Here is a 23725-nt window from a genome sequence, read left to right as displayed (position 1 = left end):
CATATACCTATGCTAAAAGCAAAAAGAAAAAAAAAGTATAAGGAAAACCAAGAAAAATAAAATAGTATAATCGTTTGAATATTTGTCTTGTTCACCGTCGCCGGCCAATCACCGGCCCGAAGGGCAGATACTCAAGACAAACGATATCATGCTTCATACAACAGCGCAACAACAACCAGGCTATGAGCGGGTAGCTACATCATCGTATCAAGATTTGGTTGACAATGCGCCCCCCATAGCCCATAATCTTCAAAGTTCTGAAGGTCAATTTTTCGAAGACCAACCGAATTCATCAGGACAAGATGCAATATATCCCCCACAATTCAGTCGCCCGAGTCGAGTTCAGCGAGGGCCACAGTCGATTAACAAGCCTTTTTTTCTTCGTGAAGGAAATTTTGTTGTCGACTGTGCGCTCCCGCCCCATCTCAGGAGCTCTATTGAGGACGAAGACGAAGAATTCACTCACACGCGGTATACAGCGGTCACTTGTGGGCCTGATGACTTTTATGACGAAGGGTTCACATTAAGACAAGCTCTTTTTGCATCTCCACGCCAGACCAAGATAATGATCAACATATATATGTACAACGAAGGGGACTTATCCTTTGCGGATACCGTGACAAGCGTCTTCGACAACGTACAAACTCTCTGTGATAAATGGGGAGACCAGTCGTGGAAGAACATAGTTGTATGCGTGCTTAGTGCTGGAAGATACAACATTGATCCCCAAACCAAGGCCCTCCTGTCCGTCATGGGCATTTACCAAGAAGGCGTAGCAAGACGTCAAGTTAATAGCAGAAACGTGACGGCTCATCTCTATGAGCACACGACTCGAGTTGGCCTGGCGATTGAAAGCAATCGGGTACGAGTAATCCCGAAGCGATACAGACATCCTATACAAACAATCTTTTGCCTGGAAGAGAAGAACGAAACCAAAGTGCATTCCGATAAATGGGCCTATCGCGGACTTGCTCGAATGCTTGATCCCACTATTTGCGTACCTATTCCAGACGAGACAAGGCTTAGTGACCTTGCGATATATCAACTTTGGAAAGCCTTCGCCGTCGAGCCCAGATGCGCGGTAGCTTTTGGAAGAGCCAAGCCAGAAACGATTGGCTTTGATGAAGTTTTTAACCTTGCTCAATCTGCGTGCAATTTTGAGCAGCATCTTCAAAATTCTCTTTCTCTCCCATTTGGAGCGTCCTTTGGCTTTGCTTCAGTCTCGCGGAATCTTTTTTACGCTATCAGATACGAAGCCCTCAAGGACGACGAGACAGGGGAAAGCCCTCTAGACCAATACTTTGAGACCATTAGGCCCCCTGATCCGTTAATTGATACCACGATATCGTCTGCGCGGGCAAAACTGGTCAGTTTACAACTGGCGTTTTTTTCTCTGATTGCTAAACCAAGTTCAAGTTGGGTTACTCGATACGTCAATTCAGCAGTAGCAAATATTTATATGGCGACTACTATCGGTGAACTTCTTACTATGCGCCGCAGGATAATAATTCCATATTTTTTGGATACATGCTACGCTATCATGCACTATCGCGAGGTACTCAACTCGAGTCATTCTATGCTCCGAAAAGCGGCTTTTGCAATCCAATTCGCCCTTGGTTTTATCGAATTGCTTCTCTCTTGGTTTGCTTTAGGCAACATGTTCATATATTTCAAGGTGTTAACAACAAGCGTGAGCTCTCCTGGCCTACTAGGAACAGGTGGATACGTAACAGCTATCATACTGGAGTGGTTTTACGACGTCTCTTTGGCTGTTGCTCTCATATCATCGTTGACTCGTACCTGGAAATTAAACGGCCTGATTATTGCAAAAGTCTTATTTCCAATATGGCTCGTCATCATATCGTAAGCCTTTATTCCACTGAAATAGTGCTACCATATGCCGTCCAGCTAACAAATGCTCTAGCTATACATTTGCCTGCTATTGCCTTATGCTTCACAAGGCAACACAGGTATGGCCTTCTGACTCCTCAAACGCGAGCCAACTATTTGAAAACCCGACAATCTCGCTTGGCATTGCGGTTCTATTCATTTACGCACTCTGGATTATCGCTTCGCTGCTAATATCCGATCTATGGCCTGTTATCATTTCATCCATCCAGTATCTACTCCTGACTCCCTATTACATCAACGTCTCTGACGTTATCGGATTTTGCGATTCGTTCAACCTCAGGAATATTATAGCGAAAGATGGCCCAGTCATTGAGTTGCCAAAAGCCGAGACACAGAATGGCAAAGGCAGAATGGATGTATTGACTGATGAGGGACTCGATGAACAGTATGAGCAGCAACTCATGATTATGAGACAGCGAATCTTTTATTTGGATCGAATGGCATCGCCATTAGAACAGGCACAAAGGCCGCAGAACGCTCGTCGAATGCTTGAGACCCTGCTTGTGATTGCTTGGATAACCACGAATTTCGTTTTAGTTTTTGTCGTCCTCAGCATTGCAGACGTCAAAAGTGTAAATTCGGATGAAAATCCACTTGTCTTAGAGAGTAAAGGCATGCGCTATATTGCTGGTGTTATGTGGGCACTCGCAGGATTAACTGCAGCTAAAGTAATCGGATCTTTAGTCAACTTGGCCATGACTTTAACAAGAAAATATAGGGGACTGAATCATGATGGGCAGGATGAAGACCTACTTTAGCCAGCGAATTTTGCATACATCTTAAAGGAAATTATTATTTAGCATCCCAATTTTGTTATCCATCTTCCAGTTGTGGTTAATGTCACAAAATTAGAGCTATTTTAATCTTCTACTGCTTCTACTGCTTCTACTATAACTGGGCTGCTGGATAACGAAACTGGGATGTTGAATAACAATTCCCTTCTTAATGCTGCATTCAGCTTCAAATATGTTATCCCTCTTACTCTCTTTATCAGCGATATCTCTTTTATCGGCCCGTTTACTTGCGATTCTGGACCATGGCATTTATCCTAGGATTTCCCTCCCTCTTCTTTAATCAAGCGTTATCTTATGGGCCATTGAGCACTGGTGATGAAACGCATTGGGCTATTTTGGATAAGTCACGTCTGCCGCTTGGGTGAACGCAGTTATCATCAAGTTGATATGTATCAAGCTATCAAATAATCCTTAGTTATCTCCCTGCCAGGGCAAGCAATCTCATTTCTGCATTATGCATGATCAAAAACATCTCCTCAATATCAGCCTAAATAAGCTAAAATTTGGCTGGTTATAAACAATTAGCCCAAAGACGAATGTCTTACTTGAGCTATTCCTCATCTTTGTCTCAACTGTAGCTGCCAGCAAGAGCACCACAGTGACCATAATCGATGCCGATATTTTTCGACGCCACAACTTGTCCTTTGTAAACAATATCAAAATCTAGAGTTACTCCGTTTGATATCATCTTCGTATCGAATGAGATTCGTCTAATAGTCTGACCTTTGGCGTTGATCCAAGTAGGGAGGCTGTAAAAATCAGGGACCGTCGACCAACGGAGTTTGTAAAGCTCCTTGACTGTCTCATCACATCTCTTTGATGGAGTGCTTGAGGTTGAGTAGATGAGGCGCGTAGAGAGCCAATTGACTGGGCATTTGAGATCTGTACAAAGTCCCTGCGTTACATATTTGCCCACTGGAATGGTTTCTCCCTTGGTAGTTGTTAATATATTTCAAGTTAATTTGGCCACTGGGATGTAGCGACTTACAATACTCACAAACCAGGATGTCTGGTCTTTAGCTTCAAATATTTGGCGTAAGTCATTCCAATACTTATCTCTTATGTTGTGCTTCTTCGCGTCCCATGGTAAATTGTGTATTATACCATAGCTCAGCCTGCTAATCCTTGATTGTACTGTGGGCCCTCCTGTGTCGTCGGATAGCTCAAGCCCTCGTATGACTGCACCTCGGCAGACAGCTGTCCAGCTTTATCGTGAAAGGGGAAAAAATATCAGCTTCGTGTTATTATAAATATTTCAATAGCCACTTACGGTTCTGCACCCTGGCTCTGTAGAACCTCAACTTTTCCCACAAGTCCATTTCTGTGATTCAAAGCGTCCTGCATTTCTGTAAAAAGAAAAGGTTGCCTACCAAACCCGCCAGCAAGTACAACAAACTAGAAAAATATAAATTAGTACTTCATGTAATTATGCCAGACAATATCAAAATCATACCTTTGGTTCTTTATTGTACTTCTCTTTGATGGCTTTCACTTGGTTATCCACAAGATGCTTGATTTCAGACACTATTGGCTTGAATATCTTTTGGACGTCTTTGCTGTTCATTATACAGGTTAGTACTCTCTAGAACTTTACAAGTGCTTGATCTAAGGACGTCAGCCTGAGAATACTCACACATCAAGCTTAATATCCGAGAGACGGAATTCATCATGGGTTCGCTTGGGTCCCTTTACCGGGATCTGAATCATCCAATGTTGGTCAGTGTTACGAAATTGAGGTTTGATTCCATTCTCCCAATCATTGTTTATAATTCGTTCCAGTACTCCAGTCTCTTCAAGTGTTTTCCAGGTATCAGGAGAGACTTGATCAAGTTTCCCTCGAAGAATTTGTAGAAAACGTTCATCCAAAAAGGTGGCTCCGCAAAGCTTTCCTATACATCACATCAGTTGCCAGTCATGGATGGTGAGGAATACAACTGTACCGTCTCCCTTCACGCTTTCCTTCACTTTCATCGGGCTAAGCTCGACAACAGTATAGGTAATAATGTCCTAGTTGTGTAAGCTGCATCAAAACTCAAGATGTGATTCCAATGTCTTACTACAGTGCCTCCACCTGCGTCGCAAACAACAAAATGGTCGCCAACCTAAGCCCGCTCATTAGCTGATGCAATATATCTACTATATAGGATGCTCTTACCTCCATGTTTGCCTGATTGTACATAGAAATACTACTCAGAGTAGCTAATGCTGCAGCTTCAGGTTCTGGAAGAAATTCTAACGTTGTTTGACCGGCGTCTCGAGTGCTCAGAATCCCAGCCTTTTCTATGGCCTCATGCATACGTATCTGAGCATATATCGGCCATATCGCGGGAATCGTGGCAACCACCTTGAACCTGCAGAGGTCCACCAGCTGTCCACCTATGGCTCGCCTAATGTTGATGATACTGTGTTTCCATAGCTGTCGTAAGTAGTCACTAATGACTTCTACGACACTCTTTTTTTGCTGCTTCAAAGCAGCTTGAGCAGCTTGAAGCTGTGTTGAGTGACGGGCATCTTTAGGAATGTCATCTCCTTGCAAGAGGCAAAGCTTAACCCATTCGATTGAAAGCTTCTTATCAGCAACAGAGTAACCCCAAAGAATTTTGCCGTTCTCTTCGTATGAGACGATGCTCGGAGTTTTTTCTTTATCGGAACAATGATACTTAGCGGAATCCCAGCTAGTTATTATGTTGATATTGGTTGGTCGAGTTGAGATGGCCCACGCCACGCCTGAATAACTACTGAAATCGGTATCTGTTATCAATTAATAGGGAAGCATGGACTTACGTTGTGCCAAAATCTATGCCCAGAACAATGGTAGGATCTTCATCCTTTGAGTGCGAAGAATCTCCGTCGGTATTTGCCTGAGTTTGGGCAGATGAAGCCATAGCTGCTGGTCCTATGCTATCGTTGAAGTGAGGCGAATCTCGTTCCTTTAGGAGATGAAGAGCATGCGGAGTATGAATAGGAGAAAGAAAAAGTTGAACCGTCCTTCTGCGCTCCGCTATTTAAATAGAGAAGCGGGTAGCAAGCCTCAGTCACTTGGCCGCATGCACCCAGCCGTAGGCACTTGGCAACACGTATTCACTTTTATTTCAGCTCAAGAGATAAATTCTCTATTCCAATCGTAACTTCACCTTCATAGCACTTGCTTTCTATGAAACTAGCCACAAACACCTGACAATACGTATTCACCAACGTACTTCAATCCCTTTCACTTCAACCCAGGCGAGATCAAACTCTCCACATCAGTCGTAACTTCGTTCTCGCGGTGCTTGTTTCCGATCTTTCTCCAGCTCTAGATCCCTTCACCTTGTAGCAACTCGGCCAGCTTTCAGCCTTACTTGAGCGCAACAGCGAACAATGCCATCAGATAATTCTACAATTATTATCAACGATGGTGAGGAGACATCTTGAACCACTTGCTTAATACACTTCTACCTTACTCTTTCGAGTAAAATTAAATATAGCAGACTGACGAATGCATCATATAGAAGCAGATGATAATGATTATGGCAATACTTTGCCGAATAACTCGCAATTAACGACTCAAGGAGCACGAGCGCTACAGAATTCGTATGTTTATGCTCAAACTCAAGGTCTAGCTATTTCAGAGCAGATACCATTCCGCCAGCGTCGGACTATAGACAACAGAAAACGGAATCATGCCGAGAGCGAAGACGAGTTAGCAGGGTCTACGAAACATCCCAGGACACGTACATATTCTGCTACCGAGGCAGAGAACTGGGATACTGTTCTTATAGAAGAATCTTCTCGTACCAGCCCCGAGACTGTACGTGGCTTGCTCAATGCTAGTAGCTCTGAGATCAAACGCCAGCGCAGCAGAATAGGCTACTTAGTGGCGGTAATTAAACAGGAGAGGGAAATTCACCGAGAGTTTGAGAAAGTACAGAGTGGAAAATACGCAGCACTCGAAAAAGATTTTAAGGCCCTTAAATTCAAAATGGCCACTATTCTTACGGCAAATGTTGAGGCCTTCGGTACCAAAGTATCAGACGACACCATCTCTGGGGCTTGGAATCAGCTCTGCTGTAATGTCCAGAATATCGTTAGCAATTATTTGACAAGTGCTTCGCACTCCGGAATATCAACTAATGGCATGCTTCCTATGCGCGACATTCTTGCTCGGCGCCAGCTGTGGGTGATAATATGCTTCCACTGTTTTAAGGGCCTTACAGAGCACTGGTACGAGAAGATTGGCCAATTGCTGGCGCAGCGTATCGACCAGATAGGTACTCAGCTTTCAATCTCTTTCTTATGATAATCAATTGCTAATAAATGCCCTTTCTAAATTAGATCCTCTCGATCCTCCGAGCCACCAATACCTGAAGATGATCAGTAATATGAAGTCAGCCTTTGATCCGAACATCAAAGAAAATGGAAGATTGGGTGAAGATTCTGAGCAGAATCAGGCTGTCATCGATGTGGTGACTTGTTTTGGGGATGAAATATCCCACGAAAGGAAAGAGGTGTTCAAGAGAGATGTGTGGGAGGTCATCAAGCAAGCAGCAAATATTCATTTCGCGATGATGAGATCGAAGGCTATCTTTATCGTGAAATGGGCCGAAAGCCATAATGAAGAGGATGATTGTGAATACGATCCGGAGACGATGATATCTTTTCAAGATGGGATCGATACTGCATTATCAAGCTATGTCGTTGATGTGAACGAGTCTCCGGCCGTCTGGAAGATTGGAAATGCAGATGGTGAGAATTTCGATTTTGCCATGGTTCTATGCAAATCTGTGGTGGTGGTCAAAGAAAAGAAAGTAACAGTAGTTTTGGAATGAATATGCGCAGGACGAGCTGGGACGCGGTTTCGAGGCCAAGATGACTATCGAGCAAAAAGTTGATTTGGGGGGACAGGTTATGAAGAAATTTAGCTATACTTTGAGCGCATAAGGCAACTGCAGAAAACAGACAAAATATCAACATTATAGGGATCCATTTCCATGGGTATAAAATGAGAAGTAGAAACAGTAGAAACAGTAATAACATTATACAGATCCATCTATATGGGTATAAATGAGAAAAGAGGCTAAACCAAGATGCTATGTATTTGACAAAAATCTCTGTTAATCGTGATCTTCCTCCGTTAAACCTGGACACCCGTCAATCTCAGCATCCGGATACGCCATTTTGCACCAAAAGCAATACCAATGCGTCTCTCGTAAATACATAACCAGACGGCTCAGCCTAGTGCCTGGCTCAAGAGCATTAAATTTGTCCAGTTCTTCATCCTCTTCATCCAGGTCATCTGCAGCAGCGTATATAGTTCGTTTCTTTCCCAGCGCTTTTTTGTCATCGTCATCCTCATCACCGCTTTCATATGTCGGCAGCCGCGAGAGGGACTGCTCCAAGTCATATCTCATCCGTCGATCACGCTCTTTTTCTTCACGGTGACGAATCAAGCCTCGGTAGACAACGGGGAAGGACTTGAGTGGGCGAGATGATGTCGGACGCGGTTTTGAGTCAGAGGTTTCTGCTTCCTCAGAAGATGAAGTGGGCTCGGTTGTGTCTTTTCCAGCCTTTTCATCGTCCAACCTCTCCGCCGTGCGTTGTGCAGCATGGAGTTGCACCTCTAGCCTGGCGTCCTCTCTCTCCTTTCGCATCCTCTCACGGTACTCATTAGGATCGACTTTGACGGACTTGGTATCTCTCTCTTCAAACGCCTCCTGTAATTTTCTTTTCTTCTCGCTGTCCAAGCCAATTCCGCCACGATCTTCTTTCATGCTGATTTGGATAGGCTCTGATTTGCCGGAATTTTCACCATCTTCAGTCTTTTTTCCCAGACTACCGCCTTTGAAACCCATTTTTGCCATCATGGCAAGGCCTTTACTCTTCTTTGAGCGTGGGTCATCTAGCAGAGAGGTTGCGAGTGCCTTTTCTCTCGCAGCAGTCTCTTCTTGGGCGAGCTCCGCCTTGGATTTTATGATGCCCCGAGCGCGGGACTCCTTTTTGAGACGCTGGGAACGCTGAACGGAGGATTCTTTCGCTGGAGTAGGATCTTCGAACGTCATGTTCATGTAATCATCTTCATCGTCTTCACCAGACATTTTGACTATATGCTCTGAATTATGCTCTTCACGGCACAGAATTCGTCCCCTTGATTGGAATATTGTTTGGGAGTTGAGTATCTAGACAGTTCAAGGAGCAAGTAAAGAAGCAATTTATACAGTAAGATTCTCGATATTGAGCTTTTGAACGCGCTCTTCTTACGCGAACAGAGCAGACATGACATTCAAGAATGTACTACGGAGGTTGAAATCTGGGGTGTGGCGTAGCTGCTGTGGCGCATAAAGACGGAACAAGCCTGGCTTGTATTCACATACACATAGCGAAACGACTGCTGTCTTTCAACAAGGTTGTGTTTCTATCAGCCTTTTGAAAAGTATCAGCAAGTACAAGTACTGTTACTACTTGGATTATCTGCAGTATCACGTATTGAGATCTGCACTTTGTTCCCTCGCTTCCACTAGTAATATTCCGCTCCTTGCATTTCCTCGCTGACTAGCAGCAGACCTTACTGTCCTCGTATTGTATTTAATTGACTTGGTCACCTTTTTTCCATGGATTGCTGCGCCACCTTGTTTTCTCGCCCTACTTAGCTGTTTCAGGCCCTCTCCAGCGCGTACTCGCCCATGTACTCCGTACAAAATATTGCCTCACTGTGAACAAATAAGCTGCGAGCAAACAATACCGTACCTACAGGAAATATCGCTCTACTGTAATTACCGGCTTCCCCAGCCACCCGATTTTCCGGCGGTCAAGGCGCTTGATCTTTTCCGTCTCCAACGGCGATTTTCATATCCCCACTTTGCGCCGTCTTTGAAGCTTTCAGCTGCACCTCATTGCTGCATCCTGCATCCCGCCCTGCTGCACGGGATATATCCGTACGAGAAGCTCCAAGTGGGCAAAGTGGGAAAAATAGAGTGACTGGAAAAGACCAGATCATAGACAAGGTAGAGACAAGGAAGCGAAAGTACCGCCTGTGCCTTGCATACACGTAAGGATTGGTTGGGGGTCTTGGTTTTATCTCTTACTGTTTACAGTAAAGCTGCTTGCTATACCTAAGCTGAGCCCTTGCTCATGTCTACAGGCTAGAACTTCTTGCAGCTTATTGCTTTGTTACTTGTATTATTACAAACACCTCTTTTTAGCACAGAGGCCTCAATCGCGTTGAATTTTGCAAGCGAGTGCCGCTTCTAGCAGAGACAGACAATACCATCTCTTGTCTTAGCCTTAAGCAATCAGTGCTCTTATTATAGCACAGCTACGGCAAAGCTCAATGCGCTCAACCCTCAGCTGAGCGCCGCCCGCTTCCTGAAACAGCGTCAACTTCGTCTATTTTTTTTTTTTTAACTTGCTTTGCTTGTTCACCTTGTTTGCTGTCTCGCATTACTTCATATACCAAAAACATTCCAAACCTCTCCCCTGATCGCCATCATGGGTTCGTCAAGCCTCTTCGAGCAGTTCGGCGACGCCATCAGCCAAAGCGGACGCTCGTCTCGTCACCACCACCACACAAGCAGCCGTCGCCACAGCCACAAGAAGCGTCGCTCACACTCCGAGTCGCCGCCGCCGCGCTCCCGATCAAGATCAAGATCCAGATCCAGATCTCCCCGGTCCCGCGGTAGTGGGATCTTCGGCGGCGATGGCAGCAGCTACCGCAAGAACAATGGCTCGCGCGGCTCATTCTTCGGCCTGGGCGGCGGCAACAACAGCCGCTCCAGCCTGTTTGGAAACCGTATGTGTGCCTCTGATTATTTTTATAACATGATAACTAACAATGAAACGCCTCAGGTCGTCCTTCGTACTATAAACGCTCTCCCCGTGAGGGCTTCCTGCAGCGCTGCCTCAAGCAGCTCAAGCGCCTCCTCCGCGACCTCCAGCACTACGCCAAGCGCCACCCGTGGAAGGTCTTCTTCCTCGTCATCGTGCCTCTCGTCACTGGAGGTGCCCTGACCGCGCTGCTCGCGCGCTTCGGCCTCCGCATCCCGCCATCCATCGAGCGCATGCTGGGCGTGGCCAAACGCGCCGCAACTGGCGACCCTTTCACCGCGGTCAACGACGCCGTCCGCATGGCTGGCGAGTACGGCAACGGCAGCAGCAACGCCGTCCAGTCCTATGTCCGTGGAACTCGCGTCGAGCGCGGCCGCGGCGGCGATATGCGGTGGGAGCGCAAGGCTAGCTACTACGATGAAATCGACCGAGAAGGCGGCGGCTTAGTAGAGGGCATCCGTCAAGGCGTGTCTAAGCTGTTTTCATGAGTTGAGAACGTTGTTTAAACACCTTTGCAAACCCAGCGGGAGTATTGCATATAGGCACTGGATTTGATGACGTGGCGTTGGAAAGGCTTGAGGCTTTTGTGTTTCGCATATGACTGGATACGACGATTTTCTTCTTATACTTCCTGTTTCTTCTTCTATTCTACCTCTCATTATGATGTGTTACGGCTTTATGACTATTCTTTTTTGTGTATACGACATGACTATACAAGACGAGATGATGGTTCTGAAATATTTATACTTATATCTTATTGATGGCTACTTAGATATCTTCCTTGGTACCTACAATTAAAATCAAATCATACTATTATCACATTGTTCGCAAAATCGTTAAGATCTCAAATGCTTCACGTTAAGAAGGAAGGACATCATAAAGTAGTGAATATAAATGTTGTTTTTTTATTTCGCTCATTTCGGGCACTCTCAATTCAACTAAATAAACCAACCTGCCATGAATTATTTTTTTTTCCTTTGTAAAAAAAAAAATAATACATACTCCGTAAAAAGCAACCCTTATCCGCGGCCAAATCGAGAAACCCTTTTTCGTATCAAAAAATTATTGATCAACGCAAAAAATGAAGGCCCCTTCCCTTTAAATATGGCTTATATATCCATCCGGTGTGCTTTTCTCAAGATGAGAGTTTCCCTTAGATCCAGAGAAAGAATCACAAAAGAAAAAGAACAAAGAAAAAATTTCGACATACACAGCGTCGAGGAACCTTCCCCGTCCCAATCCGCCAAGCGTCCAAAAGTAAATAAAAAAAAAAAAGAGTTCAAAATGTACTCGTCACGCAAAAAATAGCAAGGTTCATGCTTGTCATCAAACGCTCAATTCCTGGTTGCACCGGCTATGTGAAGGTGATAGCTCTCTTGTAGCTCAATGTGAGAGGATAGCAGCATCATAATCCTCATAAAGTTTGCTTTGAAGGAAAATCATTTCTCGGCTATCACCAGCTGGCTTCAAGATATCTTTAACTGTGTTCCATGAACAAAAAAAAACGCAAGCACACACGACCTTGAAAAATTTCAGCAGGTCCAGCATCCATGAGGCATAAGCGGAAAAAAGGATTTTTTTTGTGAAAGCATGCGCTACATAGAATACATATAAGTTCGTCAAAGCAACATCTCAATAAGGGTGAGACGCTGCTTTGTAATTCTTCGTCCCCTGTCACCTCCCTCTGTACTGGAAAAACTCAAGCAGCTTTATCTTCTTTAGCTTTTTCTTCTCTGAGCTTATCTTCTTTGCTTGGTTTCCAGAATTGCATCATCCGTCCCAGCCGTTTGGTCTTGCTGTGCTTCGACTTTCTCGATTCTGGCTCATTATCCAAGGTCACTTCCATGGAGAGCTTGCTTCTCTCACCATGAGAGCTGCTAATGAGTCGGCTGAGGCTCGCTAAGCTCGAGCGTCTGCGTCCGAATGGAGCGGACATTGACACTGGTCGCTGATCACGAGAAGGTCCAAGTTGGCGGGGTCGTGGTACAGGGATGAAGGTGCTGTCACGGGTCATGGCTGAGTGGCTTGACGCGAGTGAAGGGGCATCGTAGTCCATTGAAATCCTGACTTCTGGTCCCGGTTCTCCCATAAGCAGAGAATGGAAGCTGTCGTCAGTGATGGAGGAGGGTGCGGTAGAAATGCGTTGCGCATCAACCGACATTGGCGATCGTGGAGAGGGATGAGAGGAAGAGACGTAGCTAGCCGAATAAGGGCTGAGCGGTGTAGCGCTTGCGCTTGGGAGAGCCAGAGGATCATCAATTGGCAGGTCACAGGTGACAGGGACCTGTCTTGGGGATGGAGCTGAGGGTGCTCCCGAGTCGACTGAATCTCTGCGGCCTTGGAATGTTGGGGCTCGGAAAAACGTGAAATCTTCCTCTGTGATAGTTTCATCTTGAAGTGAGGCTTGAAAGGACTCAGACCGTACTGCAAATGAGCTAGAAGATTCTCCCTCAATCAATCCAGTGCTTCCGCGTCGCATTTCACCCAGCACCTTGTCGCTGGGGCCAAGGAAGGGCTCTTGGAGGACAGGTGTGATAGCAGGGGGTGTGACTTCGCCGTCGGATTCTTCGCTGACTTCTTCGCTAGTTTCTAGCTCTGATTTGGCGTTACCCTTTGCATCGTCATCCTCTTCATCCTCTTCAAACACATCAGCCATAGTTGAGCTGCTGCCGAATCGGTGAATAGCGGAGCGGAAATCAAAAGGTGGAAGATCTGGGGCCGATTCGGCACGTCGGTGGTAATGCATGCCAGGACCACTGAAGCCTTTCAACCCTTGAGCACTGTGGAGGCGCCTTCTGCTGCCTGGAGTACCTGCAGCGCGCTGAGCAGCTTCCCACTCGGCATTGTAAGACAAAGGGGTGTTGAAAGGACCAAGTGCAGCGTCTAGGTCAATCATAGGATAGGACATATCCTCTGAAGACCGCTTTGGTAGCTCTGACTGCTCAGGTAGGGGAGGAGATTCGGTGATGCTGATAGTAGGCGGCTCGAGAGGAGGCTGGTGACTTTCCCCTTCGGGTTCATCCTCTTCCTCGTCGTCCAGGTGGGACACGGAAGCGGGCGGAGTTGGTGGCCGAACAGCGTTTGATTTGCCACGCTTCTTGTGACCCTTCAACGGCAGGATTGAGCCCGCCCAGCCTTTGGCCTTCTTCTCTTTCTCTTTCTCCTTCTCCTCTTCCTTCTCCTCTTCCTTTTCCTTCTCCTTTTCCTTCTCCCTCTTCTTCTCCTTCTTCTTTTCTTTCTTCTCCTTCTTCTTCTTCTTTTTATCGCCCTTGCCTCCTTTCTTAGACTTTGTGGGGAGGGCTTCCGTTGCATCTAGTGATGATTCTGACCCACGATCAGAGCAAGAAATGCCATCAATAGGTCGGGGCGTAGAACTGGAAGAGCTGGAAGTACTTGGTCGCCTCTTCATTGGGGAGCCGGAAGCAAACGCATCCAAGCCAAAGAAAGACCAACGTTTGGCGGGTTTGGTCGGAGTAGACACATTCGACTCTACACCATCAGCATCGGCGATGTTGACCAGGGCTGGAATCGAGTTTCGGCGGCGGGGGGAAGTTGGTGGTTCATCTGGCATCTGGAGCTCTGCTGTGCGCTCTAAAATAGCGCCTGCTGTGCTTGGTCTCGACTCATAAGGTTCACCTGTCGGAGTCCGTAGCAAGGAGTTGGAGCCGTCGCGTCCATTGAGTGATGAAATCGATATAATTGAAGAGACGCTGCCGGATCCTGAGTGGCCTGGTCGTGCTGTTACAGTGCTTGAGGTATCATTCGAGACAAGTGAAAGCGGTCGTGGAATGAATTCCAAGGTATCTGAAAAGCCAACTCTCGCACGCATACCAGGCTTAGCCATCTTCAAGTGTTCTTCGGGGGTGGCTTTAGATGCTCTGGGGTTGCCTGTGTTCCTACTGTCTTGGCCCAATCGCACGGGTTCTGGCAAGGGGAAGTCTGAGCCAATGTTGGGTAAGTCGTCTTTCCGGCTGAATATCGTAGGGCTGTTGGGGGCGCTGTTTCCCTGAGGTAATGAGCCGATGGCTGGTGGCGCGAAGAGTATTGGGAGATCAGTCGCTGGGATGGTAGCAGACATGCCTCGGCGGTGTCCTCTGCGGGGTGGCGGCTGGAGAGTGGGCACTTTCATGTCAAATTCGTTCTTTGGCGGGCTGGTGCTCATAACAGCAATAGTGCTACCCTCACGAAGACGACCACCAACAAATTCGCTGCCGCCTCTTCGATGTCCATGGCCCATTGGGCGGTTAGATGATGCAGCAGCGGGCTGAGCTGGGGGTTGAGCAGAGCTTGGAGAATGCGGTGGGCTGAGAAAGCTGTGTGGTTTCGGAGGAAGAGAGGCACCGGGGTTGAAGCTGAACGCTGGCAGCGCAGCGTGTCGAGAGTCAGAGCCATCTACGGCTATGCTAAGGGATCTCGAGTGCATCTCCACTGCTGATAGAGGCCGTCTCCGCTTCGTTGTCGGATCGTGGAGGGTTGATGAAGGTGACGCCGCGGGGAACGCGAAATGAGGATTGGGCGGAGGAAGTGTGCCATGGTGAGACGCAGTCGCGTCGTCCAAGGAAGCAAGATAGTCGACAGGCCCCTCGATGTGGTGGACTGGCGAAGCAACGGCTGCTCGCTCGGGGGTGTAGAGTGCGGTTGCCATCATTGCTTCCGGCCGTAGTTTGGCATTAACATCGACGAACGACTAGATTGCAGGCAGGCTGGACCATAGGGAGGGCGTGATTACGGTCTGGTGACTGGTGGTTGATTTTCGGTCGATTGAAGCGTATTCTATCCTGTGTCTTGTCGTCTTCTTTCTTTCTCTTTCTCTGTTCCGTCTGAAAAGTACAATGGTGATATAAAACAAGCCGAAGCGAAATAAGATTTGGATTAAATGTTTGAGTCTATAGAGAAATGAGCGGCCGGTTCACAGACGGAGGCTGCGTCTAGAGGTTGGCGATGCGTACCAGCGTATCAACGGCGGCTCGAATGATGCGGCAAAGATGAGAGATATGTCGCGGAATAAAAGATGTGAAGAGAATCAAAGAAAAAATGCAATGCTGAAGAAGATCAAGTTCAAAAATCGGGGCAAATGAGTGGACGGCCAAAACCAGCAACAACTCGAGTCAAAGAGCGTCGCTGGAATTGCACCAAAGGTGGTTAAAGTTTTCGATGGCGCGGATAGAGAATTAGAAGGAAAGGAAATCTGGAGCGGAAGAAGAAGAGGAAGATTTGGGAGAATATGGGGGGCGAGCCAAAGACTGGGCGCTACGGAACAGGGAAGTACAAGTACGAGCCTGCCAGTAGATCCCTGCCGCGGTGCCTGTCTTGCGCAAGGTACCTGCTAGTAGCCGTACAGGCACGAAGTACCTCTGCGCTGCAGGCACGGGGTATGAGCGCTAAAGGGCTCGCGGTCCCCACTGCCAAGTGCGGATTATTGTCTCTTAGGCTCCGGCTGCCATCCCCCAGACATCTCAGCAGCCCCTTGCGAACTGTACCGTATGTACAGGCCCGAGAGCAGGTACATGCACGGCGCGCCGGCCGTACCAGTACCGATGGCCGCAGTACTCGCACACACACGGCGCTATTAGTGCTCATTCACTGGCACAAAGTATCGCACAGATCAACTGCGGCGCGTTTGCCACCCCATTAAATGCCTCCTCCGGCCGAACGAACGCCCACTAGATGGCACCGATTCTCAGCGCATCCACACAGTGCCCCAGGGCTGGTGACGGTGCGGGCCAGCCTCTAGCACGGCACTAAGGCACGTCCACTACACTCAAGCACGCCGTACATTAGCACGATTATACTGTACAAGTCAGAATAGTGCCCTGAGCCCCAGGCTGATCTATTCTAGGCATGCATCCATCTGGCCATCCCCAGGCGCCCTTCTGCCGCTGCCATTGGCGGATAGGGAGCCTGAATCTCGCAATGTCCCTGTCAGCCCTTTGCACTGGTACCTGTCTCCGTACTTGGCCCGCGGTCGTGTGGCAGGTACCTGTAAGAAGTACAGATATCCTTAGCACTGCCAAGACTCGTACACATTTGCTTCTTTCGGCTCTAGCCCAGGCCACCCGAAAGTCAAAGGCGGCCGCCTTTTTGGTTTTGCACTCACGGGACTCAACTAGACTCAGACCTGCTCTCCTCTTTGGACACAACCATCCAAGCGTGCGCAGCCAAAAACAAACTTGCATGCGAGATGCATGCATAGCGTGGCGGCCTTTTTGTAATACTAACGATCTCCAGTCTCCCTTTCAGTACGGAGTACTGTACCAGAGCAACAAGCCTCTCTGCGTCCTAGACTGCGGAGTGCCTGTCAATCTGGACAAGCACCTGGTACATCCGTTCTGATCTCGCAATCGGAACGCCAGGGCAAGACGTCGAGATCAGATATCACTCCAAAGCGCTGCTGGCAGCAACCGGGTCGAGTGGAGGCAGCATCACGGGCCCCGTCTGGCCTGGCCCGGCCAACTCGAGGTACTGTAGGATTTCTGACAACACAGTGTCGGTCGTTCTAGCGAGGCCCCTTGCGTATCGAGATCACAAGGCAACCATTGCACCGATTCGACGTGGCAGCCAGAGTTGGAAGCGAGTCCAACCGCAAATCGCCTTCCTATTGCTGTCAGCTTGCATGTGTGGTAGATCCTCGCAGGCGTTTACGAGCACGCTATTGATCCATGGGTAAATATTATCGCCTAGCACTGCTTGGGCTTCCTGCCGCGGTGATACTATTGCTACGTTGGTCCCTATCCGGCCTGATGATGTGTTTGCCCACGACGCCCTTCTCGTCTCCTCGTGACCATCTAGCTTGCCAAAAGGTGGCATTCAGATTGCAATTGAGCGCATGTACATGTACCTGCCCGGTGCAAGGCCACGTTCACAGACCATGCTGTCTCTCATCTGAGATGCACAGGCTTTCCTTTTCTTCCATCTCCCTTGCTTGAGGCCCATCAGCTGGGGCTGGGCAGGGCAATCATCGAGATGGCGACCTGTTCTCAGTCACCAGCCCCATCGGCAATCGACATTTGGATGCAAGACAGAAGGAGAGAAGCCTCTCGTGAAGGTACCTTACTTAGCCTCTGCCCTATCTGGCCAGGCACGAGTACAGGTACGGTGCAGGATAGAGACCTACCTAGATTCATGCAGCACACACACAGGCTCCACCGACAGGGGCATCCAGGCGCCAAAGAGGCCTGCATGCACAACAAATTACCCCGGCCCAACCAGAAACGCAAGCTCTGGCCGCGGCTGGGTGCAAGCTGCAGTCGATAATAAAAGGGTTTTGGCCTGCACCTATCCGAGGCCGCAATTGACACCTGCTTGGTATTCGGATAATCTTGACCCTCGCTTCAGCTTGCATCGGGCAAGCCCAGAGAAGCGGCCCGGAGACGTTCTCTCGCACTAAATCTTTCTTTTGCCTTCTTCTTTGCCTTCTGTCTGCCTTTTGATCCCGGCAACAACAGCCTGGCGACGGCCCGCCGGCCCTTTCGTGTTTCATGGCCTTGCTGCTGGACCACGCCTCATCGGGGCGCCAGTGCCAGCAGTTACCCGCATTGGTACAAGGAACTTGCAAGTGCTGCTCCATTGAGCGCAGGTCCTCGTACCCCGTACTCCTGTTCATATAAACATTTGATCCTTCCTTCTTCCTGTCTGTCCAAAACAGAAAGCCACGGGACTTTTCCTGTTTGACGCAGCATATGCAGGCTGACGGACATTTTAGCCCTGCTGGTGCTCAGCTGAACGCCGCATAAGACACTTGCTGCTATGGCAATTTGCCAGTAAATAGCCCAGAAACACTGCCCTTTTTCCAATGGGAGGCCGTTTGTCCTAGCTCGCAAGGGGCCACTGCCCGTTAGAGTCTCCACCCTCATGCAGGGTCCGTCCGTATCGTCATCCGAACTTCTTGTATGTCTCCAGGCCAGGTACGAGTGCCAGCATCTCTGTTGAAATCGCCAGGGAGGGGAAGTGATTTTTTCCCGTGACAGATGTACTGTATCTGGGCCGTCCACCAGACATGGATTCTAAACGGACAAGTGCGCACCACGTAAGCTCGCCCACGCCGTTTACAGATGACATTTATTGCTCCACGGCAACAGGACTTCAGCCGCCAGACATGCGCTACAGTACAGTATAAGTGGTTCACGATATTGGATTTTAGTGCACTCGTATTATCGACACGACGAGCACTACTGCTTTGATCTATTCTGCGCACACTAAGGAATACGGAGCGGAGCATGCTGCCGAAAAAACTCCATACTCTGGTGGCAGTACCTGCATTGATGGACGTCCCCCCATGTATGATCGCAATTAAAATCGGTCTCAGCCTCGCTTAATATCGTGAACGACAAGGGAGTACGTGGCATAAACCCTTTTTTCGCGTGTGTTGGGAAATGCGAGGGAATCCACCGATCGCCCAGCAGATGTATGAAGATTAACCTGGAGCCTGAAACAAGCAAAATTAAAAATAGACATGTTCAGGACATATTAGCACGTCGTCGACCAGCAAACCTTGGTTTGGACGTTGAATTGCCCCCTGTGCGCTCATCACTGATGCTGTACGGGATAAATGAGCAGCAATATATGCGCTTAGTCTTTGGCCAAACGAGAGCAACGTTGAACACGCGTGTCCGTATTCCCTGATGAAATCATTTTACCGCAAATCGAGACTTTTTTTTTAGCAATGATCATCCAAGGCTGCTCATGTGCTAGCTGGCATGTTACGTCCAGACAAGTCCATCCATCCATGCATAGAACTTTGTAGCAGCAACTCCTTCAGTCTGTGAAAGCTCACGCGATATCAGCTTATTCGGAGGAATCTTTACTTGGCAAGGGAGACGGCCGCTTTCGTCTTCGTATCGATCGGGACGCTACGGATGCCCCTGCGTCCGCCGGATACCACCACTCTGCAGCGCAACACGGGTCTCGTCCTGTCAACGTCTGCGTTGTCAAGGCCTGAGTGGACGGCGACGCCTTGGACGGGTGGACCGCGGGCCTTCAGCTATGAAAATTGTATCCGTCTACGGAGTAGAGGCTCGGTCCGCTGGTCGTAAGACGAACGACAATAATTCCAAGTAGCCGTAGGTACTGTCACTAGTACTAGAGTAAGATGCATCCAAGAGCCAAGCGTGTGTCATTTGCTGCTGTGCAACCACCAGAGATGAACTGAATGCAACCTGTTCCGCTGGCACAATACGGGGTAAGCAGCCCAGAGCACCAGTTCCAGAAGCATTGCCCGCGCGACTGCAGAAGAATAGCGGAACCTACCTGTAGCTTGCTGTAGGTACAGCGTCGCGTGGGAGACTTTATTAGCTCAGCGTACTGCTAGTACTGATACGTCCTTCACAGTCTGGCGCCTACCACTAATATATGCTCCGTAGTACCTACCTAGGTAATCAAGATCCAGGATCCTGCAGTGGAGAATGCCTTAGAAGCGCCATCAGTTTTCACCGCCTTGGCCCCGCATCTGCAGGTGTCTGGCGCCAAAGGAAAAAAAAAAAAAGGTAGACGAAAAAAAAAAAGCTTCACGAGCCAGCACAGCAAGCTCAAACGTCACTTAGTCTCCAATTCACCAGGGATCCAAGCAAGGGAAAATGTCCACAATGGAGGGATCAACCGAAAAGGTGGCTGAAAAGTCGACAAAGCCCCTTGGCATGCGCAAAAATGGTATGCGCTGTCCAGCCTTGCGCTTCACTATGCCGATCGTTGTTTGCTAACATTTGGGTCTACAAGGAAAACAATGGCATGCACCAAAGAAGGCATTTCGCCCGACTAGAGGCCTGTCCTCTTACGAGCAGCGGACGAAGGAGCGTGCCGCAATGGCTCAGATGAAGGCCAAGGAAAAGGAGATGAAGGAGGAGAAGGAGGAAGAGCGCCAGGTATGTGGTGAAGTGTTTTTTTGAGAGAATCCTCTCTTTCATTCCGCTCATCTTACTCACAATATTCAAAGCGACGAGTTCAAGCAATCAAAGATAAACGCGCCAGAAAGGAAGAGAAGGAACGATACGAGAAGCTGGCCGAGAAGATGCACCACAAGCGAGTGGAGCGACTGAAGCGCAAAGAGAAGCGAAACAAGCTCTTGAACTCATGAGGCAAAACTACGCCCACGCCGAAGAAAGACATTGGGAATACACTGCATCGACATACTCCATGGCGCCATGCATCTCTTACGAAGTGCTTACAATGGATACACGTTGCGGCACTACTAATACTTGGATGGCCATGGAAGCAGCACGCAACTGGACGGGGGTCGCAGCAACATCTTCTCACCGCCATCAATTTCGGACGCCCAGCACTCGTGGCAGTCTGTATTCCTTACCTCGTGTCTTACTCTTCATTCTGCAGCAAAACGGGGCCAATTCTTGGAGTGCGCTCTGCATCATGCTAGCATGGCTTTGTGCTTGGTTGCCGAACCAAAATTTGTGTAATTTTGCTGGGATTGCTTTCTTTGGAGCTGCGTTGGCTTTTGGTGGACATGAACGAATAGGAATATTCGGTGCTGCATGTGCCTGCATCTTATACTGCTGCTGCTACCAAGTTTCTTGGTGGTGATGGTTGTGGCTGGTACGTGCATGCTTATTTCCTCATTTTTCATTTTTTTGGAAATTCTGCATCGCATGGAGTTGGGAGGACATTGATACTACTAGCACAAGGTTTAAACAGACCTGTAGAAATGACGATATTTCACGCATAAGATGAAGGAAATTTATTCAATTTCAACATGAACTGACGCAATCAAGAGATGATTTGCAGAGGCTAGTGAAATTACTATCAGCATTTAATTAATGACTTTGGCTGTTTGCTGATATTTTTTCATTTGGCATTATAAAACCACATAGTGTAGATTCTTAGTAGTATCAACCTAAGCTGCGGCATGTGAATGCTTTGTCGTCATTCGTTTGCTGGCCGCGGCCCCACCTAAATGTTCCTGGCTCCAGCGGCTTGTTCACATCAGCTTTTTGTGGATAATGCATGCATGCACGATGCTTGAACCAGAAAGGGGGTCCCCTTCTTACTCGTGTGGTCCAACCAGCGGCAATGACGACCCGAAACCCGATGGAGCCTCCTGCTCCAATCACGCTCCCGCCCAGACCCAGGCAGCATCGTGTCCAGCGGTCGCTGACGGATGTCATACTGACCAACAAACTCCACCGCGCGAGGACGCTGGATGATGCCGATATACCGTCGACACGAAGGATGCGGCGCTCAATAGACATACCGCGGTCGGAGGCCGTGACCCCGATCCTCAGCCCGATCCAGAGTCGACGAGCGAGCCTTTTGTCGCCGTCCCTTGGCGAGGACAAGCTGGACTTGATACGAGGCGTCAAGGAGGATAAGGGCAAGGACAAGGAGAAAGAGAAGCTCCAGGGAGAGCAGGAGAAGAAGAAGGAGAAGCTCTCTCCCAGCACCGAGTAAGACAAGACATGCCATAGACGCCTGCATCATCTCTCTCACACACACACACATATCTGTGCTTGATACGTCGCATGCTAATTACGACTTTCTTTCTTTCAGCGGTTTAAGGCAGTCTGTTACCGATCTCCACACCTTCTCGGCCGAAGTCTCTCAACAAGTAGAGCAGATTCACCATGTATTGCTGGAAAAGACGAGCGGTTTGCAGGTCATGGTCAAGGCCCTAAAGGATCTTGCGCAGGCGTCGTGTGACCTTCAGGTGGGATTTGACAGGGCTGCGCGAGAGCTTGAGACGGACATTACAAAACAGATATACAACATTGGACACTTTGATTCACAGAAATCCACGATCGATGCTCTACAGAGTCGCATAAACGAGGGGAGACAAAGCGTCATCGAGCTGGCAGCGCGAGTGGACAAGGTCCGAAAACTCGTCGAGGGCTGGGAGCGCGCAGACAGGGCGTGGCAGGAGAAGACGCGCAAACGGCTGAGAATCACCTGGGCGGCACTGTCTCTCATTCTTTGCATTGTTACCCTTCTCTTTATGATTTTCAACTACAGCTCCCAAACCGCTGGACTGGGCACTGAGCCGGCCGCTCGGAGCGTGTGGAGAAATACCACGCCAGAGCTCAAGATACATCATGGCGCCAAGCAGAGTCTTCCCACAAGCAGGAGCAAGGACAGAACAGAGGCGAAGCTGGCATGGGAAGCACCGCTAGCAGACGACGAGCCATTGCGCGTATTCGACGAATTGTAATCTGCCCAACGGAGACGTTGATAGTCGGACTGTTTATCAACACTGTACGGAGCAACACACACCGAAACACACAAAGCTACAGTATCGCACTGTTTTTCTTGCTCGCCGAGACGCATGAACGGCCAAGGCCCGTAGAGGCATCGGGTGCGGCTGCGCCATCAAGATTTACGTCAATAGCCCGGGACGGGAAACGCTTTAGACACGAGACCAACTGTCGGCATCACCGAGGAGCGTTAGTCTAGAATCTGCGGAGACGTAGCACTGCTTTGTGCACCTCCCACTTCACTGCCACAGTGGAGCGAACCAGCCAAGCAGCGAGGGTCGTGCGCGTTGCTTCTCGGCCACTACTTCGGCGCGCTTAAAGCTGCTTTACTATTGGACTTGGAGCAGTTTTTTCGAACAAAAAGCTGAGCTACTCTCTCTAAATGGGGAGAATATTGATTTCCAAGAGCCACATTTGGCTGGAGGCGTGTGAAAGACACGGAGCTCTTTGCCCAATTACATCTCTTACACAGCAGGGCCATCATGCAACGCCTCGAGATATACAATATATGTGGGTATCTGGGGAGCGGTGAAGTAGGTCGTTTTCAAGGACAGGTTTTATTATCCCGACTGCAAATCATTTGTCGATCGTGTCAGCGAGGAAAGTATGATTGGCATCTGGCTCAAGAGTCGGCGGTTTGAGAATTAGTTTACTGTGGGGAGGGGATGGTAACACTACGAGCTGCCCTCAGACCCGGTTTCATACGCACGGAAAGGGTAATTCATACGGACAGAAAGGGTAATTTCATACGGGAATTTTTTTAGGGTGAGGCTAGTTCTAGAACTTTTGTATAATAAGCGTGGTAGTATAGCTGTAAACATAATGCACATATTCAAATTACCTGAAGAAGCAGCAATGTAGTACTCCGTAGGATCTGCCCTTTTGAAGAAAAGCCGGTCTTATGTCGGCCATTTAAGACATGATCAGATGTAACTCAGGTACCTAAAACCAAAAAAAAAGCGGCGTATACTATTAGCCTGACACAAGCCTCTTGTCGGCTGTCCAGCTGTCCAGCTGTCACTTGGCGCC

The 23725-nt window shown here is 48.5% G+C and overlaps 8 protein-coding genes across 8 annotated transcripts; 5 read left to right on the top strand and 3 right to left on the bottom strand.

Moving 5' to 3' along the window:
- On the top strand, positions 1 to 2717 carry GGI43DRAFT_145149 (glycosyltransferase family 2 protein). The gene is made up of 2 exons (XM_083199343.1): positions 1 to 1863; positions 1925 to 2717. The coding sequence occupies exons 1-2, from the start codon at positions 149 to 151 to the stop codon at positions 2667 to 2669; spliced, it is 2460 nt and encodes an 819-aa protein (XP_083064778.1). The 5' UTR covers positions 1 to 148; the 3' UTR covers positions 2670 to 2717.
- A 556-nt stretch (positions 2718 to 3273) lies between these two features.
- On the bottom strand, positions 3274 to 5590 carry GGI43DRAFT_379335 (Hsp70 family protein; the record flags this gene model as incomplete). Its single annotated transcript, XM_083202823.1, has 9 exons — positions 3274 to 3636; positions 3694 to 3910; positions 3976 to 4100; positions 4159 to 4261; positions 4339 to 4594; positions 4646 to 4712; positions 4763 to 4807; positions 4861 to 5380; positions 5490 to 5590. 9 exons carry the CDS (start codon positions 5588 to 5590, stop codon positions 3274 to 3276), a joined length of 1797 nt encoding a protein of 598 aa, XP_083064777.1.
- Positions 5591 to 6065: 475 nt separating this feature from the next.
- On the top strand, positions 6066 to 7513 carry GGI43DRAFT_429465 (uncharacterized protein; the record flags this gene model as incomplete). The annotated part of the gene is made up of 3 exons (XM_083209119.1): positions 6066 to 6102; positions 6197 to 6955; positions 7020 to 7513. The coding sequence occupies 3 exons, from the start codon at positions 6066 to 6068 to the stop codon at positions 7511 to 7513; spliced, it is 1290 nt and encodes a 429-aa protein (XP_083064776.1).
- Positions 7514 to 7701: 188 nt separating this feature from the next.
- On the bottom strand, positions 7702 to 8975 carry GGI43DRAFT_392853 (uncharacterized protein). Its single transcript, XM_083204602.1, has one exon. The coding sequence runs from the start codon at positions 8777 to 8779 to the stop codon at positions 7799 to 7801; it is 981 nt and encodes a 326-aa protein (XP_083064775.1). The 5' UTR covers positions 8780 to 8975; the 3' UTR covers positions 7702 to 7798.
- Positions 8976 to 9924: 949 nt separating this feature from the next.
- GGI43DRAFT_145122 (uncharacterized protein) lies at positions 9925 to 11360 on the top strand. Its single transcript, XM_083199340.1, has 2 exons — positions 9925 to 10470; positions 10527 to 11360. Exons 1-2 carry the CDS (start codon positions 10170 to 10172, stop codon positions 10991 to 10993), a joined length of 768 nt encoding a protein of 255 aa, XP_083064774.1. The 5' UTR covers positions 9925 to 10169; the 3' UTR covers positions 10994 to 11360.
- A 649-nt stretch (positions 11361 to 12009) lies between these two features.
- Positions 12010 to 15441, bottom strand: GGI43DRAFT_145124 (uncharacterized protein). Its single transcript, XM_083199341.1, has one exon. The coding sequence runs from the start codon at positions 15151 to 15153 to the stop codon at positions 12205 to 12207; it is 2949 nt and encodes a 982-aa protein (XP_083064773.1). The 5' UTR covers positions 15154 to 15441; the 3' UTR covers positions 12010 to 12204.
- Positions 15442 to 19992: 4551 nt separating this feature from the next.
- GGI43DRAFT_392846 (CGR1 family protein) lies at positions 19993 to 21272 on the top strand. Its single transcript, XM_083204601.1, has 3 exons — positions 19993 to 20150; positions 20217 to 20362; positions 20434 to 21272. The coding sequence occupies exons 1-3, from the start codon at positions 20078 to 20080 to the stop codon at positions 20572 to 20574; spliced, it is 360 nt and encodes a 119-aa protein (XP_083064772.1). The 5' UTR covers positions 19993 to 20077; the 3' UTR covers positions 20575 to 21272.
- Positions 21273 to 21521: 249 nt separating this feature from the next.
- Positions 21522 to 22653, top strand: GGI43DRAFT_379329 (uncharacterized protein; the record flags this gene model as incomplete). Its single annotated transcript, XM_083202822.1, has 2 exons — positions 21522 to 21895; positions 21999 to 22653. 2 exons carry the CDS (start codon positions 21522 to 21524, stop codon positions 22651 to 22653), a joined length of 1029 nt encoding a protein of 342 aa, XP_083064771.1.
- Between the last annotated feature and the right edge of the window lie 1072 nt (positions 22654 to 23725).

This window comes from Trichoderma evansii (assembly GCF_050947405.1).
Source record: "Trichoderma evansii strain SZMC 28006 chromosome Unknown GGI43scaffold_2, whole genome shotgun sequence".
Lineage (NCBI taxonomy): Eukaryota > Fungi > Ascomycota > Sordariomycetes > Hypocreales > Hypocreaceae > Trichoderma > Trichoderma evansii.
Note: the sequence above shows the minus strand (reverse complement) of the source record. Positions and strands in the feature narration are given on the sequence as shown.

What these genes read in the sequence shown, in the direction of transcription:
- GGI43DRAFT_145124 (XM_083199341.1), bottom strand. Translation starts at nt 15,153, where the DNA reads ATGATGGCAACCGCACTCTACACCCCCGAGCGAGCAGCCGTTGCTTCG.
- GGI43DRAFT_392846 (XM_083204601.1), top strand. Translation starts at nt 20,078, where the DNA reads ATGTCCACAATGGAGGGATCAACCGAAAAGGTGGCTGAAAAGTCGACA. An exon ending in CCTTGGCATGCGCAAAAATG is followed by an intron (nt 20,151 to 20,216) that starts GTATGCGCTGTC and finishes TGGGTCTACAAG; the next exon opens with GAAAACAATGGCATGCACCA. An exon ending in AGAAGGAGGAAGAGCGCCAG is followed by an intron (nt 20,363 to 20,433) that starts GTATGTGGTGAA and finishes CAATATTCAAAG; the next exon opens with CGACGAGTTCAAGCAATCAA.
- GGI43DRAFT_392853 (XM_083204602.1), bottom strand. Translation starts at nt 8,779, where the DNA reads ATGTCTGGTGAAGACGATGAAGATGATTACATGAACATGACGTTCGAA.
- GGI43DRAFT_145122 (XM_083199340.1), top strand. Translation starts at nt 10,170, where the DNA reads ATGGGTTCGTCAAGCCTCTTCGAGCAGTTCGGCGACGCCATCAGCCAA. An exon ending in CTCCAGCCTGTTTGGAAACC is followed by an intron (nt 10,471 to 10,526) that starts GTATGTGTGCCT and finishes GAAACGCCTCAG; the next exon opens with GTCGTCCTTCGTACTATAAA.
- GGI43DRAFT_145149 (XM_083199343.1), top strand. Translation starts at nt 149, where the DNA reads ATGCTTCATACAACAGCGCAACAACAACCAGGCTATGAGCGGGTAGCT. An exon ending in ATATGGCTCGTCATCATATC is followed by an intron (nt 1,864 to 1,924) that starts GTAAGCCTTTAT and finishes CAAATGCTCTAG; the next exon opens with CTATACATTTGCCTGCTATT.